We start from the raw sequence: 21,037 nt of genomic DNA, 5'->3' as shown, positions 1-21,037 counted from the left end.
AAATCCTCAGCATTCCTATACATTACTGACAAAGCCCAACAGCAAGAGATAGAAAGAGAAATTCCATTCAAAGTTACTGTAGACACTATAAAATATTTGGGAGTCTATTTGCCAAGACAAACCCAGGGCCTGTACGAACATAACTATGACACACTTTTCACGCAAATAAAATCAGATCTAAATAAATGGAAAAATATCAGTTGCTCATGGTTAGGCCGAGCTAATATAATAAAAATGACAATTTTACCTAAATTAATCTATCTATTCAGTGCCATACCAATCGAACTATCAAAAAATTATTTTACTGAGCTGGACAAAATAATAACAAAATTCATCTGGAAAAACAAGAAGTCTAGAATATCTAGGGTATTAATGACAAGAAATGCTAGAGAAGGTGGCCTAGCCATACCAGATATTAAACTGTACTACAGAGCAGCAGTCATCAAAACTGCCTGGTACTGGTTAAGAAACAGGGGTGTGGATCAGTGGAATAGGATAGGTACACAAGTAGGAGAAATCAACAAGTTTAGCAATCTACTCTTTGATAAATCCAAAGAGGCCAGCTTTTGGGCTAATAATTCACTATTTCACATAAACTGTTGGGAAAATTGGAAAATGGTAGGGCAGAAACTGGGCATAGACCAATATCTTACACCATATACCAAAATAAAGTCAAAATGGGTTCATGATCTAGGAGTAAAAGTTGATACTATAAGTAATTTGGGAAAGCAAGGAACAGTTTACTCATCAGATTTATGGAAAAGTAAAGAAATTCATGACCCAGCAAGAGATAGAGAGCATTACAAAATGCAAAATGGATAATTTTGATTATGTCAAATTGAAATGTTTTTGTACAAAAAAAGCCAATGCAACAAAAATTAGGAGGGAAGCAGAAAATTGGGAGAAAATCTTTGCAACTAGTATCTCTGATAAAGGCCTCATTTCTAAAATATACAGGGAACTGAGCCAAATATATAGGAATACAAGCCATTCCCCAATTGAGAAATGGTCAAAGGATATGAACAGGCAGTTTTCAGAGGAAGAAATTAAAGCTATCTATAGGCATATGAAAAAATGCCCCAGATCACTACTGATTAGAGAAATGCAAATCAAAACAGCTCTTAGATACCACATCTCTCCTGTCAAAAACAGGAAAATGATAAATGCTGGAAAGGATGTGGGGAAATTGGAACATTGTTACATTGCTGGTGGAGTTGTGAGCTGATCCAGCCATTTTGGAGAGCAATTTGGAACTATGCCCAAAGGACTATAAAAATGTTCATACCCTTTGACCCAGCAATACCACTTCTAGGGTTGTATCCCAAAGAGATCACACAAGTGGGAAAAGGACAAGGATATTTATAACGGCTCTTTTTGTGGTAGCCAAGAATTGGAAATCAAAGGGATGCCCATCAATTGGGGAATGGCTGAACAAGCTGTGGTATATGAAGGTAATGGAATACTATTGTGCCATAAGAAATGAGGATGATACGGACTTCATAACAACCTGGAAAAACCTACCGGACATAATGCTGAGTGAGCGGAGCAGAGCCAGGAGAACATTGTACACAACCACAGATATATGGATTCTGTGAGGACCAACCCTGACATACTTCGCTCTTCTCAGCAACATAAGGTGCAAGGACAACTCCAGGGGACTCATGATGGAGAATGCTATCTTCATCCAGAGAAAGAACTGCAAAGTTTGAATACAGATTGAGGCGCACTACATGCTCGCCTTTTTTCCTTCTCTTTTGTTTTTGTTTTTGGGTTTTTTTGGGGGGGTTCTGTCTCTTCTTTCTCATGATTCATTCCATTGGTCATAATTCTTCTCCACAACTTGACTAGTGTATAAATTAATTCAATGCGAAGTTATACACGGTAGTTATATGAGATTCCATGCCGTCTTGGGGAAGGAGGGGGGAGGGAGGGGAGAAAATCTGGAACTCAAAATTATGTAGAACCTAGTGTTGCAAACTAAAATAAATAAAAGAAAAAAAATAAAAGTTGGGAAAAAAAAGAAAAAAGAAAACGAAACAAAGACACAGCCCAGCTCTGTTAGTTAATGCCTCTGTGACCGTGATCAATTTAATTAATTAACTTCTTTGAGTCTCAGTTTCCTCATCTGTAAAATGATGGGGATGGGATTAGGCTGCCTTATGAGATCATTTCAAGTTGTACATCAAAGGCCCAAAGGTTTGCAAAATAGCGAAAAGAATAATGGATTTGTAATCAAAGAAACTCTTTTTTTTTAAACAAAACTGTTTTGGGCAAGTCACTGTGCTTTTTTCCGGGCCTCTGTTTTCTCTTCTGAAATATGGGAAGGCTAGCTAGAGGGTCCTGATTCTGTGCTCTGATCTGCGTGAGCCCAGGCAGAATTGATGGTACCCTTACCACGCCCACCAACGGGGTGAGGTTGTGAGGGTTAAATGTTTCTGACCAGAGTTGAGGACAAGGTGGTTCCCGGCTTCCATCGGCGGCCCTTCCCCCAGCCCAGGCAAAAGGTTTGCAGAAAAGCTAGCCCATTGCCCTGGCAACGGCTTAAACCCGCCCTCTCACGCCGTCACCAGCTCCGGGCTACTTCGCTCGGGGCCTCGCTGCAAGCCTGCTGAGTGGTTGGGAGACGGGGTCTCACTATCCTCACTCCATCTGCTCAGCCAATGAGAGCAGCAGCCGAGGCCTCGCTTCGTCTACGAAACATGACGTCAAGCCCCAGGTACGGACCAATTAGAGTCCAGAGGCTAGTCCTGCCATCCGCCCAGACAGGCCCTCCGGCCAATAGCAAGCGGCGGGAGCCGGCTGCTGTCTTCGCAGTTTCGTGCAGGTCTCTGGAGGTGAAGGGCCAGGCGCAGGCTCCGGGGCTTCAGTTCTGCGGCCTCGCGTTGGGGCGCACGGTTTTGGTGAGTGGGAGAAGGGCTGCCGGGAGAGGGGTACTGGGGCGTCCGGCAGGCGCCCGCCGGGGCAGCGAGGAGCTGGGGACGGGGACGCGGAGTGCAGGGTGTCTGCGCCTAGGTGGGAAGGGATGTAGCCGGGCATCCTTGCACTACCTTCGGGTGAGGGAGGGAGATCTGCGCCTGCGCTCGCGGTGAGCCTAGCTGGGCCTAATTGGGCCGGGCCAGGGACAGAGAGAAGCGGTCCACATCTCCATCGCGGAGCCCAGGGAGGCCCAGAGAAATGCAGAGCAGAGCAGGGGCACCTTGCTATTTCGACATCCAGGTGGGCTCGGGGAGGGTGGATGAAAGGTGGGCCCTGGAACAGGTGACCCGAGGACCCTCAGAATCCCGGTATGTTCTCCCCCACCCCACCCCCGCACTCCCCGCGCCATCCCTTCCCCCGCCACCTGTCTCCCCGCCCTGCATCCCTGGGATGCGCCTTCAAAGGGATGCAACAGGTTGGGCTTTTGAGACTCGGTGAGCTTTCCTGCAAAAATCTTTCCTGGCCCCGATTCCATCTTTCCTGGCCCCTTGATTTTTTGCCGCGGGATAGTGGCATCAGATGACGACTAGAACAAGGACGAGGATGACTCAGGAGCATCACGTCCTCAGCCGGGTTCCCAAAGTGGCTGTGAAGGCAGTCCTCCTCTCTGAAATGATCTGTATGTGTCTGGGATAGATACTGTCATTTCCTGAGCATTGAGTATGCTAATAATTTTGTTTGAAAGGAAAGAGAGGAGACTCTAGTGAATCAATAGATAATTCATTTTCTATGAAATAATAATTGCGAACGTTTATATAGAGCGTTAAGTGTTATGAAGAGCTTCTGGTCCTCACAATAACCCTGGGAGGTGGGTGCTGCTGTACAGATGAGGAAAAGAGGATAAGTGCCCAGGGTCACCCAGCCAGCAGCTGCTGAAGCAGAATTCTGAAGTGGGTCTTCCCGACTTCCTAACTCTCAAGTCCACCATTGGGGATGCGGAAAGTAGCCTTCTAAGACCTTTACATTCTTTCAAGGAGACAGAAAAAATACATACACACGTATTTATGTATGTGTCTCATCCTCAACTCTCACTCTCTCCCTCCCCTTCTCCCCCCCCCCCCCCCCTTATCCAATCTGTTGCCAAGGCTTGTTTTCATCTTCGCAGCATCCCCTCTGATAACTGCCACCACCCAGGAGGAGGCAGGCCCTCATCTCTTCATTCCTGGCCCACTGCAGTAGCCTGCAAGTTGTCTGCCTGCCGCAATCCTGTCTCCTTTCTACACGGCCCTCCATTTAGCTGCCAGAGTGATTTTCTAAAAGCTCAGCTCCAACCATCACGCTCTGCTACTCTATAAATTCCATTTGCTACCTATTATCTTTAGCATCAAACAGAAAATGACTAGACCTCATACCCTACCTTTCCAGTCATTTTACACCCTGTACCGCCCATCCCCAGCATGTTCTAGTCTTTAATCCAGTGATCCTGGACCACAAGTCATTCCATCTCTCAGTTCTGGGCATTTTTCCTGCCTGTCCACCATTCTTGGAATGCTTTCTCATCTTTACCTTCTGGCTTTCTTTTAAGTCCAAGCTAAAATCCCACCTTCTATAGGGAGCCAGTCCCTCTTAATTCTAGTACCTTCCCTCTGTTGATTATTTCTTATTTATCCTCTCTATAGCTTTTTTGTACATGATTGTTTGCATGTTGTCTTCCCCATTATGTTGTAAGCTCCTTGAGGTCAGAGATTGTCTTTGGATTCCCAGTGCACAGTGCCTGGCGCATAGTAGGCACTTAATAAATGCTTATTGACTGTTTCCAAATCAAACATTCTCAAATTGGGTCTTGCATTTACAGCTTCCCAAGACAACTAAGAAGATTCCTTCCAGCTCGTTTGACATCTCTAGTTTCTTCATATTATTACTGCTATTTCTCCACCCACAAAAGCTTCAGCTTATTTAATGGTCCTTTGGTCCCTTGCTTTCAAATACTCTAAACAACTGGTTTTTAAGGAAGATTTCTTTGACTACACAGACACTCCCTTTGGCCTCTCTCTGTCTGTCAACAAGCACTGACTATGTGCCAGACACTATGCTAAATACTGGGGGATACAAACAAAAGCAAAAACTCAGATGTGTTGCCTCCCCTTACCTCCATCTTCCATGAAATTCTCCTAACTAGCTGGTAGCTGAATCTACTAGAAGAGGATTTTCTAAAAGTTTAACAGAATATAAGGCAAATATCATAGAGCATTTGCTGTCATCAAGACAAAGTATATCAAATTAAGTCACAAAATTGGTATTGCATTTTAAAAACACAAACAAGTTTTTAATATTTGTTCTTCTTATATTACCAGTGGCAGTGTTTTCTTTATTTTTTTATTTCAATTAACAGAATCTACCTCATTTCCTTATAATTCTCCGCCCTTGAAAATAAAGAAAAACCACTTGTAACAAATGTTTATCTCTTTACCTATAAACAAATTCCTGCATTGTCCATGTCCCAAAAAATGTCTCCCTTTGATTTTTCTGGTAATCCTGTTACAAAAAAGTGTAAAGCTAGAGGCAGGTGAGTTAATTGAAATTTTATGCCTCTGTCAGGTAAATATTGGAACCTTCTTCTAGAGCCCACTTTTCTTGAAATGAAGAGAAACATTGATTCAGTATGTGCTAACTTTTCTCATTAAATCCAGTATAGTGAAAATGGACAATGACATGAATTCAGAAAAACAGGTTTTAGACTCAGCCCCTGCAACTTCCTGGCTGGGTGATACTACACAAGTCTTTTAAAATTTTTAAATTTTTTTTGTTATTTGGACTCCAGTTTTGTCATCTATAAAATATAAGGTTTGGGGCAGATGGTTTTTAGGGTTTCTTCCAGCTCAGACTTTCTATGAATCTGACTATCTTCACAGTAAATACAACTATTACCTTATAAAATTGTATTTTCCCTGTTTTTTTCCTTCAGTAAGCTCCTTTAAAGATTTATTGTTACTTTGTTTTTACACCATAGTTAACCGCTTGATCTCTAATATCCATTGAAGCCTCTCTTTTAAGAAAAGCCAGCACAATCATTGTGACTGACAGTATACAGCACATTCCACTTTCTTAGTCAATGCTACTTTTATTATGGACTGAGATTGGTCATAAGGTACTTTTATTCATAAACTTAATCACTGAAAAAAAAAGTCTAGTGGATGAGCTAATCTACATATGATTCAATAGTACCTTAAATTTTTGGAAGTTCCATTTTTTCCCTTATTTTTATAATGGTAAAGACAATTCCTACTGTTAGTTCATACACTATGACATGATTTTTTAAGTGTGAAAAGTTTTTTTAGCTGAGTCCTAATGATGAGCTGTCATTGTCCCTAAGTAAATTATTTTAGTAAACATTTCCGGAAAATGACATTCTTTATAAGTCACTTGGACATGGTCACACAGCCAGTTTGTGTCAGAGGCAGGTTTTTTCCAATGGGTTAACTCCGCTGGAGACAAACAATCGTTATTTTTGGTTTCTCTATCAGAGAAGTATTCATAATCACTTCAAAGGCTGCCTTAGCACAATACTGTAATTTCAGGTACCAGATTTTAGTAGTTTATTGTTTTTAAATAAAATTCCTTGAACAGATTATGATTTCCATTTGAATTGATCATTTCCAGGTGTTGCGTGCATGTGGTGGCAGTGGCAGTGGCAGAGGCAGCGTTATAACAAACATGAGGGGCTTGCTGCGAATGAGAATACAGTCCCTGTTTTCAAACACATACAATCTAATGGGGGAGACAGCATGCAAACAATGTTCAGACAAGATAAATACCAGATAAATTGGAAAAAATCAACAGAGAGAAACCACAAGCCTTATGAGGGGTCGGGAAAAAGCTTCTTGAAGACTTCCCTGAGACTGAGGAAGTCTGGAAAGCTCAGAGAGAGAGTTCCAGGCATGGGAGACTGCCTTTGAAAATATTCAGATTTAGAAATAGTGTCATGTGGGAGAACAGCAAGGAGGCCCATGTTTCTGGATCTAAGATTATGTGGGGAAAGATATAAACAAACTAGGAAGGTAGGAGGTGCAGGTTATGTAGAGTTTTCTAAGCCAAACAGAGGATTTTATATTTGATCTTGGTGGGAGTAGGTAGCTATTGGAACTGATTGATTTGGAGGGGGCAGGGTGACATGGTCAGATCTGCATTGAGGAAGATTATTTTGGCACCCGAGTAGCAAATGGACTGGAGTGGGGAGAGATATGAGTCAGGGAGATCAATCAACAGGTTATTGCAGTAGTCCGGTTGGAAAGTGTTGAGGGGTCTATACCATAGTGGTGGCAGTGATAGAAGAGAAAATGGAGTGTATGTGAGAGATGTTACAAAGGTAGGAAAGACAAGATTTGACAGCTGCTTGGAAGGGGAAGGGGGATCAATGACACCTAGGATTGCAAGCCTGGGTGACGGAGATTGGTGGTTACTCTCTGCAGCAGTATGGAAGTGAGGAAGAAGGGAAGGGTATAAGTGTTTATCACAGCTTTAGAGGCTTTCATAATTTTTTAAAAATAAATTAAAATTTAGTAAAGGGTTAAATTTAACCTATATTCTTTATCTCACTATCAGTTTTTTTTTTCCAGAATAATAAAGCTGTTTGAAGAAAGTTGAATAATGACTGCAAATGAAAGTGCCAGTGTCTTTGGCTCAATGTCCTTGGCAGTGGAGTATTTAGATTCCTTATTACCTGACAATCCTCTGCAGGCACCGTTTAAAAATGCTTGGATTTACATGCTGAATAATTACACAAAGTTTCAGATCGCAACATGGGGATCACTCATAGTTCATGAAGCACTCTATTTCTTGTTTTGTTTGCCAGGATTTTTGTTTCAGTTTATACCTTATATGCAAAAATATAAAATTCAAAAGGTGAGTAAAATATAAGTGAATTTGCATAATTATTATTTGTAAATGTTCAAATTTTATTTTAAAATCCCCTTTAGAAATTTTTGCCTTTAAATGGATTTACTTCTCTTATAGCACTAGAGAAAATAGATCATTGACATTTTTCTTCCATTTGTTTAGTTGCATCTCACTTTTTAAAAATCAGTTTTATAGATTATAGCTTTAAAATAGTTTTGACTATACCTTCTCCTTCCCTTGTTATTTTTGTTTCCCACAGCTGAGTTAGTATTGGTTAGATGGATTATTGCTTTATCACCCAGATTTAGAGGTGGGATTGAAATTCTGTGTATGAAGTAGAGATGATTCCTGGGTTGTGGTTGGCATTTCTTGCACTATACCAGTAACACTGATTGCATCTTAACATCTGCCACTCACCTGTATGGTCATTGGCAAATCACTTCTTTGAACCTTTTTTCCTTTACTTGCTCCCAGGATTGTTTGGGGGAAATTGCTTTATAAAACTTAAAGCATTATATATGTAAATTATTATAACAAGTAGATAAATCTACCTTCCGTTGAAAATTTAAATGTGTTTTCTTTTGGATAGGCTAGTCTTACGTCGCATCTATGCAGGTTATTTTTGTCATATACTTCTTACCAGCATGGACATTCTCTAGGGGGCCTAGAGTGCAGCAGGGGTAGGGTTAAGGAACAAAAACACAAAGTAGAAGTGTGATGATTTAAAAGGTTTGAGAGACATAATTTTGGGGTAATTTAATTATTTTATTAATAATTCCAGCATATTATTAGTACAAGGGTGATTATTTGGCTGTCTGTCTCAAACCAAAGACCCCTGGTGGTGGTAGCCTCATAGTTTATATGTCCTTTGAAGAGTAGGTGTTTTTGAGGAGTGCCTAATCAACTGATTGGTTAACACAGTGTGAGAGGTGTGCTATCTTAGGCTATGCTACTTAGGTCACTCAAATCTTGGTCAAAGAGACATCAATTTCCATATCACCTGTCTTGATAATAGAGACAATTGACATTTTCCCAGACCTGTCCAGACAGACAAAGTGACCAGGAATACACTCATTAGCCCAAACTTAGATTTTCTTTTATGGTCTGATTAGATCTTGGCCTGGGTAAGTCTCTTAAAAGAGATTTCCGACACTGGTTGGTTTCTGGCTGAGGAAGTAGAAAAGGGGAAAAATATTGGTCCTAATACAATAATTAGTTATTAAATATGAGAGAAATAGTTAATTTTTCACAGAAGAAAGAAAAAGTGAAAAATGAAACCATGTTCTATGACTATAAATGAGCCGGGTGAACTGACCCTGAAGTCATTTTAAAATTATTTGAGCAAAGTAGTTGTAATGAAGGGTGATAATCATCTGGATGGGTAAGTCCCAATATATTTTTATTAGAGAAGTGAAGGACAATCCCAAAATATTCAGTCCCAATACTTCATGGTTACCCCTCATGCACTTCTTAAAAAGTGTTCAAATGTAAAGTAATGCTCTAGTCATAGTCACAATTCACTATCCAGAGTCAACCTGCAGATTGATGACTGAGAGAGACACTTGATTTTGTGGATATTAAAATCAGTCTTTACTGGCCACATTGCTGATACCTCTTTGAGGCTTTTTGTTGCTAAGTAGCTAGTAATAAGGATTAAAAGATGGAAAATTGTTTACAGGTAAAGTTTGGTCCATATATTTTAAAGCGAGGCAGGACATATTTAATAAGAACCAAAATGAATAAGACTTCAATTGTGTGTGTTGGGGGACAGGGTTGAAAAATGAAACAAATATTCCTGGATTTGTTTGTTAAATTCTATTAAGTGGTTTTACGTATCCCCTAAAGACCCTTCAAAAATGTCTATCAAAATGTATCCCAAGAAATCCTTTTGAATATGTTGAACTTGATAAAAGTGATCTTCCTACCTATTGGAGAAAAAGTCAGGAATTGAGAAGAAATAAAATAAAACATTGAATTATGGTCTACAAGTTCTCATGTCCTTAATTACTATTTGAATTGTTTTATATATGACTTAGAAAGCTTTATAGTGTATACTGATTTATAATGGATTAAATACTTTTTTTTTTCATTCTGGATTATCTGGGCTCCTTGTTTAGAAATACATCTCTTAATTTTAGCGTTGTCTCTGACTTGAGATGAAAAATACTAGTTTTCCTGAGATGAAGGCCATTGAGAAATTGGAATTGTCCATTTTCCTTCTCCTCTTAGTTTCTGTAGGGAGCCTATACAGCTTCCATAACAATAGGAAAATGCTGGCAGCCCTTACTGCTTTTGCGTGTCTTCTACCATATGTCCAGTAGAAGTCATGAACACCAGAATGTTAATATGGTTTTAATGGTTAGTTTGAAAATTATGGAATCTAATTTTGCCTTTTTTGCAGTTTTTTCACCTGTAAAATCAATATAATAATTGTATTTGTTAATAAAACTGATGAAAATTTTGGAATTAAGGAGCACTAGATTGAAACGGTAAGGTTTTTAGGAAAAAAATAATTGTGTAATTATTGGGTAAATAGTATTAGAGAACTTAGAAATTTAGCAAAAAAATCCAAGTTCTTAGTAGTATGCTTGGTACTGGCTAGGACTAAAAATATGACTTTCTTCCCCATAGGAAAAACCAGAAACTTGGGAAGGCCAATGGAAATGTCTCAGACTACTTTTATTCAGTCACTTTTGCATTCAGCTACCTTTGATTTGTGGTACCTGGTACTTTACAGAGTATTTTGATATTCCTTATGATTGGGACAGTATGCCAAGATGGTACGTAGATAAGGCTTTGATTTTTACAATAAACTGCTATTTATAATAAAATAAAAACTATGGCTAGAATTTAAGTATATGCCTAGAATGTACCATAGTGAGCATTGGAAATAAATGAAGCATTTTAATTGTTACCTCAGTTGTACTATATCTGTATGCCCTTCATTGGTGAAGTGGGAAAATTTGCTTGTGAAGTAGTTTCTAGGGCCAGAAGTTTGTGCCATAGAGCTATTAGGGAATGTTGAGGTAATATAGAGCCTTCAATTGTAAAGTGGTTTTTTTCCCCTTAAATGAACTAGATCTTTGTAATTTCTGTCCATTAAACCAATGTTCTGCCTTGTTGGGATAAGCAAACCAAGTCTAATCTCTTTTAAATGTTTCCTTTTCTCCTGATTTGTGTGTCAGCACTTTACTGCTCTTCCTCACAACATTCTTCCCCCCACCCCCTCATTTAAAGCCCTCTTTCTGACAAATGAAACTCCATGACAGGTCCTTGGCTGATACTTACCTCTTAGTCATCCTTCTTTGGGTCCAGTTAGTTGTACTGTCATCTAGTTCATATTCTTCACCTTATCCACAGAGACATTAGGAGAGATTGTCAAATTCTTTGCTGATAATCCAGGAGTTCTATGTTTACAGCATTTCTCTGATCCTACCAGTCTAGTCAAGTTATCTAAAAAGAAAAATGAGGTTATACTGGTACGACTCTCTTAAAGGAATCCATGCTGGCTTGTATTAATCATTATTTTCTTTTCTAAATGTTTACCAACCACTCTTTTAATGATTATTTCTAGAATTTTGCCAGGAAATTATATCCAAAATGTCAACATTTTGCGTGTTACATGGTGTGTGTATAGCTCTTTATATATGTTGTAAGAGAGGCAGACTATTGTAATAAAAAAAAAAGGTGCCTGGAATTTGAATCAGTAAGACCTTAGTTCAAATTCTGATTATAACACCAGTGGTTTGACTATAGACAAGTCATTTAGCTTTCCTACAAAATGGAGTTAATACCCGTGGTACCCACTTCACAATGTTGTTACAAGACTTAAATATTAACCTATGTAAAACATTTTGTAAACTTTAATGTATGTCAGCCATTAGGCAACTAATTAGGCAAGCTAAACTGAAGCAACATTGTTTTAGTTTTTAAAACGGTATGATACATAGGTAAAACAAAGTTGAACTGATCCTTAAATTCACTTTCAGTTCAATAAGCATCTGATCAGTGCCTTCTCTTTGCCAGGCAGAAAGCTTATCCTTTGGGAGTTTCTGTTTTTCTGGAGGAAAACATCATGTACACAGATAAACAATTACTAAAAATGCCTAAGTAATTTTGTCAGGGGATAAGGGGAAGGGAACATTTAGACTGGGAAAATCAGGAAGGGAAAACTCCCTTACAGGAGGTGATGTTTGAATTTATCCTAGTGGGGGTAACAAGCCATATCTGGTATGAGACAGCACAGGTTCACCTGCTTCTCTCTTCCCTGAAATCACAAAGCAGATGACTTACCTCTAGTTGTGACCCCTCCTGAACACAAGACCTGAATCATAACTTGATATAATATATAACATGACATAACATAACATAAATGCCATCTCTCCATGTATGTCCTACTGGTACCTCAAATCCATTGAGTCTAAAATGGAGCAGCATTATTTTGTTTTCTTTTAATCTCATACTGGTCGTTTTCCTGCTCTCAAATTTTTGTGGATCATCTGGTATTGTTTTGCCTCTTTATCCTCTACTTTTATTATTATTGTTTCAATTCTTCCAGTCCATTTCTGTAAAACCGTTTTGTAAATCACTCTTTCCCGTCTCCTCCCCCCCCCCCAAAAAAACTAGTTTAACAGCCCTTCTAATCAGCCTTTGCTATGGACTTAGGCAATACAGAATGAAAAAGAATAAAACATCCCAGTTGAATATCTGATTACCGATCTGATTCAGCATTGGATTCTATGTTTGTGGGTGAGAGCAACATAGTTTAATTAAAAAAAAGAAAAACAGGAATAGTAAGTGGAGAAAATAGAAATATTTTATGACTCCTAATTTTATTTTTATCTATAAAGGCACATGCTGTTGGCTAGATGTTTTGGTTGTGCAGTGATTGAAGATACCTGGCACTATTTTCTTCATAGACTTTTACATCATAAAAAAATATATAAATACATCCATAAAGTTCATCATGAATTTCAGGTATGTTTCATGTTAGAAAATATGATTTCACAGAAGGATGAATTAGAATTATGTTGGATTTATTATAAAATAATGCCAACTGTTAAACTTATTTTAAAGTTTTGGTTAATTTAGAGCAGTTTTAGGTTTTTCTCCCCGCCCCCCCCAATTGTGCTAATTACACAGTACTTGCTGTTGCTTTTGAAGAGGCAGTTATCCAAATCCTTCTCTGTATATGTTTCATCTTCATGGTAAATTGGATATTAAGCAAGGTATATAATTTTATCTTTTCCATTTTTTTTAACACCGTCATATATTAGTATAGCATTCCAGTCTTATCTTGTTGCCTAACTGAAGATTTATATATTATTCCTTTTTCTTGTCGCTGAAAAGTGAGAAAAGACTATCATTCATATCCTAATCTCCTTTATCTATGCAGATGTATTTTGATGTGCTATGTATATACACGTAAATACAATTTAAATTACAGTATATAAATTTAATATTATTTTTACCATGGTACATGTTTAGTTTTTACATCACTCCTCCAAAAGTCATTTTTCACTGAGAATCCAATTTCACAGATGGGGCGTTGTACTATCCATTTTGTTCCCAATATAAATTTATAGATTTTTAGTGATGAAAGATAATTCAGAGGTCACCTTTTCCAACACTCCTTAATTCAGACATGATTATTAAACCTTCATAAAGTATAGGCAACAACGTTAAAATTCCATTCAAAGGAGTTATCTTGAGAATGTAGTCATTTTCTGCAGGGTTAGCAATAGAAGTATTTTGTTAATTTTTCTTTAAAATCATCAGGGTTGGTCATCTGTCAGCACTGTGCCAGGATCCTGACTGGCAGTGGTCATTTGAGACCATTTTTGAGAACACCTTTGAAATCTGGAGTGTTTTTTTTTTTTATTCAGGATGATTTTCTTGGAATTACTGATATTTATATTATGTGGAATTTTTTTAGCTCTTTAATTAACATGTATACATATATGTGTATATATACATGTATATATATTTAAATCTTACCTGCCTTTTTTTAGGCCCCTTTTGGAATGGAAGCTGAGTATGCTCATCCTCTGGAAACCCTCATTCTTGGAACAGGGTTTTTTATTGGAATTTTGATCTTTTGTGACCATGTAGTACTACTTTGGGCATGGGTCACAGTTCGCTTGATAGAAACCATTGATGTGCATAGGTGAGTTGTAAATTCTATTTAGGAAATAAAGCTATTCATTATATATCTTAACGATTAGAATTTGCTGTTTACTTGAAGATGTGTTTAGATACTCTTAATTTTAGAACAATAAATTTTATTTTCTCTTGAAGTATTCAAAATAATTTTATTCTATTTTGGTCTCAAATCTACAGTGTATTTTTCTTTTTGAACAAGCATTTATATTCTCTAACTCCCGTTTTTCCAGGTGAATAAAAAAAATCCTCACAACAAATATTCTTAGTTCAGCAAAACAAATGCAAACGTGTGTCTCATTCTGCATTTAAAGTCCATCACCTCTCCAGCAAGAGGATGGGTAGCTTTGTTCCATTTTTGGTCCTCTGCAGTCATTTGTCATTGTATTGATAGAGTTCTAAAGTCTTTTAAAGACAGAAGAGCAATTTTTTATCTTTAAAGAATGAGCATATATAGTCAATGCAAAAATTATTGAGGAAAATTCTACACATAGACATGAAGTAACTTTACTACTAGATTCTAGCAGGACAACTTCCGTCTGTAGAGTTCCCTCCCAAAGATAGGAAAGAAAATTTATGAAACATTTCATTTCAGGATTGACATGATTGGTCATCAAGAGCTATCCCAAACCAAAACAGTTTAAAAAAGAAGCACTCTTCAATTGATTTTTTTTCCTCTAAAGATTGCCTTCTCAGTGCCTCCTTTGATTCTTGTCTTCCATGAATATACCACCTATTTCCTTAGTTACAGAACATGCTCTAATTTTAATTTAGCAAAATAAACTGGAACTCATATCCAAATTAATTTTTTTTTAAATTTCCTTTTCAGTGGTTATGATATTCCTCTCAACCCTTTGAAATTCATACCATTTTACACTGGGGCACGGCATCATGATTTCCACCACATGAACTTCGTTGGAAACTATGCTTCAACATTTACATGGTGGGATAGACTCTTTGGTACAGACTCTCAATATGTTGCCTACACTGAAAAGATGAAGAAATTGGAACAGCTGGATAAAAAGACCAAATAAACATCTGTAAACTTTCTGGAAGATAAATACATAAGAGAACGGTAGCTAAAATTGCTTCAAGGGGGCCAAAATAAGCATGTATCCTGTCTACTAAGTGATAAGAACCTTAACAGCCTTCTGTTATCACTCTAGTGAGAACTTTTTTTTCTATTTTACATACAACCTCTGTGTGTATAGAAATAATGTATATACATAATATATATTTAATTACAGATTTAATGAGGAAATTTAAAAGGCCGTCTTACAAAAAAGCAAAAAGCCTTAAAAGTATTATATAAATTTTTCAAACAACTTTTTGAAATTGTTAAGACCATGGATCCTGAAGGAAGATGAAATTGAACATTAATCTTTTTGAAATAGAACGCTCTTTCCCTGTAGGAAACACAAGCTTGTGGTCATGACCTTTCTTCTTTTGAAAGTTGAGCATATTTTTTTACAGTCTACCTAAAGATCAAAATATCAAGAGTTGGTGCAAAATTAGATTTTACACTGAATAAATCAAGCTTCTAATTCAAGGAAGTCTTGGCTGCATATGCAGTTCACCAGTAGCCTTGCATTGCCATTGAGAACAGGATGTATGGGAAGGGCTGAACTTTGATGGTGGTTTCATTCAGAAAATTTTGCTTCTCCTTTCAAAGGATTCCTGTTTAGTTGCAATGTGCTGCTGGTATAATTAAGCTTAAACAGTCCTGGATTGACCTGAGTAGCGGATTTTAGGCTAGAGGTTTTTGCAATGTACTTGCTGTTTTTTAATTCAGGAGCCTTTCTTGCTACTCCAATGGTTTTTTTCCTTATGTCTAGCATTTACATGATTTTGATCTGTGTGCTGTAACAGTGAACTGACTTGCTGCTGTTTGCACTTGTGAGTATTGGAATAAAGATGTTTTTGATTTGTGATCATCTGTAGTTTTATCATCTTTTTAAAAAAGTAGCAAATAGGGTATTTCAATATTTCTAGGAGGAATGTGGGAGCTGTTCCAACTATGAAGTACAGGAATGTGGTGTTTTTGTCTGGTTAAAGTATGTCACCAGTGTGTTTTCTAGATAGGGAGATGGACAGTGTACAGCTGTGGAACAAACGCTGCATCTGAAGTCTGAGGAGCTAGCTTCCAGTTCCAGCTGTGCTGCTTACTAGGGCAGGTCACTTAATCTCTTTGAGCCTCAGGTGCTTCTTCACCTGAAAAATGTGGATAACACTAGCCTACCTTAGAGTGTGATAGAGATCAATATTTATATAAGTTGTATCAGAAGAAATGTTCAAGCCAGGATGTTTGGGATATTCTTTTCTTGACCCGAGGAAAAAGTGGGAGGAGATATAGTAACTTTCTACTGTGCATTTTGGAAATGTAAGATTCCTTGTGAAGAGTCAGGGATAGTGCTAATGGTTAAATGTTGGTGGTTTTTAGATTTCCTAGACAGCATTGGTGGCTGGATTACAGGCTATATTTATTATGCTGTTTTTCTTCTCTTTTGTTTTGGTGTAATTTTTTTTTCTTTTAGTACTCATTGTAGGTCATGAAAGCCTGTATTTAAAAAAAAGATGTTTCATCAAAAGGCTCCTTCCTTATTGAGTATATATTATTTATGTATATGCTTGTGACCTCCATTTAATACTTGGAGAGGTAGTGCCACCTACTTAACATTCTTTAGACTTTACCTTTTAGATAACAAAGCTGTGATTTTCACAAAAACGCTTGGATTATTTTCCACCATTAAGTTAAATTTTTCATTTATTCTCTGGGTTGTTCTGTTTCAAAGGGATACATTTGAAAAGGAAAAAAGTCCTAAAGTAGAGGAAGTAATAAAATTAAGTGATAGCATTTGTTTTGATCCTTTGAGTTTGATTTTATCAATATGGCTACTCCCTCTGAGACTGAGATATGCAGATCAAAACCCCTCTAAATGCATTCTGTGTGGCACCGTGTATTCCTATAATTTTTTCATAGGTGATTTACACAATGAGGCCTCCAGTGTAGTCCTTTTGGTATTACAAAGATATCAATGGGCCACTTGGACTATCCTTTGGCTGTAATTTTCACTGCTTGATTGCAAAGCCCTCCTTGTTTTCAGTGATACATTTTCATTTACTAATTGTGACTTTAGACAAGTCACTTACTTTGAATTTTCTGTAAAATGTAGAGTTATGCCTTCCTACCTTGTGAGGATCAAACAAGATGGTACTTTAAATGTTTATGAATGCTAGCTGTTATGCCATGGTTGCAGTGCAGGTCGTCATTGGTGACAGGTTGCAAAACTGGGCGTACTCAGGCCTACCGTGCATTTTTCTACTGTCTCTTGGTAAACTTATAATTTAACTATTTTGAAATCATGTATTAACAAAAATAGAGTTCTTTTCATTGATGGTACAAAAACATTTTAAATAATTAGAACTAAGATATCTATCTTTCCGTGCCAGTACTTACAACTGAGACAAAAAAAATCTCAGTTTCACTGGGGTCTTTTATGTGATTTTATGTGATGTGAATGTGATGTTTTCTTCAAGATTCTTGAATTACCCATTATAGAACTTATTTTCATCAATATATTTTAAAGGTTGTTTATTTTTGAAATGCTTAATTTTAAGAATAATGTGAATTACATAGTGCATTCAGCATTACCAGGGTGGTAAGATGCAAAAAATGGTAATATTTCCAATGATGTATTTATCCAGTAATTTAAGGACATATTTGTCCAGTTAACAGTAGCTATGGAAAGAGTAAATACTGAATCTTATATATTGATAGGATTCTCCCATTGCCTATCCCTAATTCTGATTTTTTTATTCAAATACTAAGGCTAGTTGATCACATAGCCAAAGAAAATTCTTCCCATTCTTGAAGTGTGACTTGGAAGCAGATAATGCATACTGGGTGAGTGAAGGTCAGAGATTGAATATTATGTGTCAAGTCTGGAGGTAACTGGTTAATGTTCCATCCACATGCTCAAAAAGGAGGCCAGAATCTTGGTGTAGTCATCACTCAGAAAAGCAACTCATTCTCTAGTTGTGTACTGACTATTCTACCCAGCAGATGGCTGTCATGTACTGTAGACGTTTTAACCTGGGACCACTAGGACAATTCAGACAACTTTATTCTGCTCAAGCCATAACTAAAGTTTAGATCACTATCCAAGCCTGAATCTTGAGGTTAATGATGCTTTCAGATGGTAGCAGTTAAAGGTAAATCAGAACATTGAAGAGCCCTGTATTCAAATGATGGGGGTATGCAGCAGTTCAGTCTGTGAATCAGCACTGACTGTATTTCCAGCAGTGCCCCATGGGCTGGATTAGCTCTGAGAGGATAACACATAGACCATCTATATAAATACCTAACCAAAACTGTTTCCAAGTGCAACGGAGGTAACTGGAAAGCCATAGAGCTGCATGTTGTGACAGCTCATCCTGAAAATTGTGGCTTTCTGTGTGTTTTACTATATGATGGTTATTACACATGAGCCTTCTTAAACTTTTATTTTTTGAAAAATGACAATAATAAGGCACTATGAATTGTTCCTTGTACTGAAGAGGACAGCGTGGGAACACTAAGCTTATGTTAGGCTATTGTGGAAGATGTTTCTGGTTTTTCCAGATCCAGCCTCCCCATTTTTGCTCACTTTTCCCCTACACCTGTACATTCTTCCCCTTCCCTCCCATCTAAGTCCTAGCTTTTTTACAGGGCCCATTTTACTTCTCCCACCATGATGGAGAATTTTCCTTTTTCCTAGCTTGGCTTATATCCTCTGATCCCCAGTAGTACCTACTATTTCTACTACCCAGTTAGCACTTACCATGTGCTACTCTGTCATATTACTTCTCTCTCTATTATATATATCCTGTGTCTTGCCTTGGCCATCATCTCACATTGTACCTTGTACAATGAACAGACTTATGAAGGTAATTAGAAATGAAGTTTTTTTATAAAGAACTTGTCAACTAAACATATCCTTTGATATTCTTGGGGACAAAAGGGTACAACAAAGGATAGGGAAAACCATTAGAAAATACTTTTTAGGTTCGAGGAGTCAAAGAACTAAATGTTGACATTCAGGCAGTTACAAGCTTCACACCTGGATCTGATGATTTGCAAGAATAGTATTGGAAGGTTTTGCAGGTGGCATGGTCAATGACAAATATCACAAATAGAATGAACTTAGCTGTTATCTTCAATGAAACTCAACTCAGTGTTAAGTGCCTACTCTCTAAAAAACACTGTGTTAGAAGTAATAAAAGGATTTTAAAAAAAGAAAAAGTTACTTCCCTCAAGGAGTTTACAGATTTCTGGGGCATACAGCATGTAAAGAGAGTTAAGTACAAAATACATTGTAATACAATTAAGTTTCAATAGTGAGTACTAACTACTGAGATCAGGAAAGGACTTAACAGGGGTTCTTCTACAAGGAGGAGGTGAAGAATGAATGCATTGTGGACATGGGAGGTGGCCTGAGGAAAGGTGTGGAAGCAGGAGATGTAGTATCATATGTGGGGAACAGAGGACAGGCCACTTGGAATTGAATAGATGGGAGTACAATCAAATTGGAAATGTTACATAGAGGGTGATAGGGTTTTTGTTTAAGGAGCATCAATTTGGCATCTGTATGGAGGATGGATAGGAAAAGCAGAAGGAACAGGGAAAACAATTAGTCCAAAACAAAACTTTCCCCCTAAATCCAGCCATCTTCTAAACTTCTTTGTCAGAGGCAGTACCATTCTTCCAGTTTTACATTCATAACCTTGGTGCCATCTTAGACTCTTTATTTTCCCTCACCCAACATACCTAATCACAGTTGCCAAATCTTGCTGTTTTTACCTCCATAACATCTGTTGCACCTGACCCATTCTTTCTAGTCACACAGCCAGTCACCTTAGAGCTTATCTCTCAATTAGATGATCGCGGTGGCCTCTTAATTGGTCTTTTTTTGCCTTGTCTCTTCCCAGCTCTGGTCTATCTTCCATACAGCTACTAAAGAGATTTTCCTTAAGTGTAGTTATAGCCCTACTTAATATTAATTCCAGTAGTTCCCTGTTGCCTGAAGGATCATATATAAATTACTGTGGCTTTTAAAGCCCTTGAAATCTTCTCCCAATGTACCTTCTCAGTGATTTTGTACTCTTAGAGAGCTCCATAGGGCACCGAGAGATTAGATGACTTGCTTAGCCAGTTTATGAGGACTTTGAACCCTTGTCTCCCTGTGATGCTGGGTGTCTAGCTATTACATCACACTGACTCTCCAATAACATTTTTTCAATTTTTTAATTTTCAGTTGCAAATTATCTTTACCCTTCCCCCACCCATTGAGAAGAAATACAAAACCCATTACCAATATGTCATGTAAAACAAAATTTCTGCATTCTTCATCCTAAAGAAAAAAATAAGCTTCAATCTTTCCTCTGATTTAATCAATTCTCTCTCTGGAGCTGGATAGCATTATTCCTCATGAGTCCTTTGGAATTGCAGTGGGTCCTGGTGTTGACCAGAGTTATTAAGTCTTTCGCAGTTGAGTATCTTCATAAGTTTGCTGTTGCTGTGTAAACTGTTCTGGTTCTGCTCACCTAACTTTGCATCAGTTCATATAAGTCTTCCCAGGTTTTTTTTGAAACAATCCTTCATCATTTCTTACAGCACAATAGTATTTCATCATGTTCATATACCATGATTTGTTTAGCTCTTCCCCAGTTGATGGGCATCTCCTCAGTTTCCAATTCTCTGCCACCAAACAAAGAGCTGCTACAAATAATTTTGTACACATGAATCCTCTTCCCTTTCCTTTGATCTCTTTGGGATATAGACCTAGTAGCAGTACTACTGGGTTAAAGTTTATGCACAGTTTTAACAATTTTTTGGGCATAGTTCCAAAAGGCCCTACAGAATAGTTGGAGTAGTTCACAGCTCCACCAATAGTACATTAATGTATTTTTTTTCCCCATATCCTATCTAGTATTTGTCATTTTCCTTTTCTGTCACCTTAGCCAATCTCATAGGTGGTACCTCAGAATTTTTTTAATTTTCTTTTCTCTATTATTGATTTAGAGTACT

General features: G+C 37.6%; 1 protein-coding gene across 1 annotated transcript; it reads left to right on the top strand.

Annotated features, from left to right (window-relative positions):
• The first annotated feature begins 2,772 nt into the window (after window positions 1-2,772).
• MSMO1 (methylsterol monooxygenase 1) lies at window positions 2,773-15,905 on the top strand. The gene is made up of 6 exons (XM_036763303.1): window positions 2,773-2,900; window positions 7,533-7,818; window positions 10,444-10,592; window positions 12,663-12,789; window positions 13,824-13,978; window positions 14,801-15,905. The coding sequence occupies exons 2-6, from the start codon at window positions 7,564-7,566 to the stop codon at window positions 15,003-15,005; spliced, it is 891 nt and encodes a 296-aa protein (XP_036619198.1). The 5' UTR covers window positions 2,773-2,900; window positions 7,533-7,563; the 3' UTR covers window positions 15,006-15,905.
• The last annotated feature ends 5,132 nt before the right edge of the window (window positions 15,906-21,037 follow it).

The sequence above is a fragment of the Trichosurus vulpecula genome, chromosome 6 (genome assembly GCF_011100635.1).
Source record: "Trichosurus vulpecula isolate mTriVul1 chromosome 6, mTriVul1.pri, whole genome shotgun sequence".
NCBI classification, from domain to species: domain Eukaryota; kingdom Metazoa; phylum Chordata; class Mammalia; order Diprotodontia; family Phalangeridae; genus Trichosurus; species Trichosurus vulpecula.
The sequence above is the reverse complement of the archived record's forward strand: the minus strand, read 5'-3'. Positions and strand labels throughout refer to the sequence as shown.

What these genes read in the sequence shown, in the direction of transcription:
- MSMO1 (XM_036763303.1), top strand. Translation starts at nt 7,564, where the DNA reads ATGACTGCAAATGAAAGTGCCAGTGTCTTTGGCTCAATGTCCTTGGCA. An exon ending in TGGGACAGTATGCCAAGATG is followed by an intron (nt 10,593 to 12,662) that starts GTACGTAGATAA and finishes TTATCTATAAAG; the next exon opens with GCACATGCTGTTGGCTAGAT. An exon ending in AAGTTCATCATGAATTTCAG is followed by an intron (nt 12,790 to 13,823) that starts GTATGTTTCATG and finishes GCCTTTTTTTAG; the next exon opens with GCCCCTTTTGGAATGGAAGC.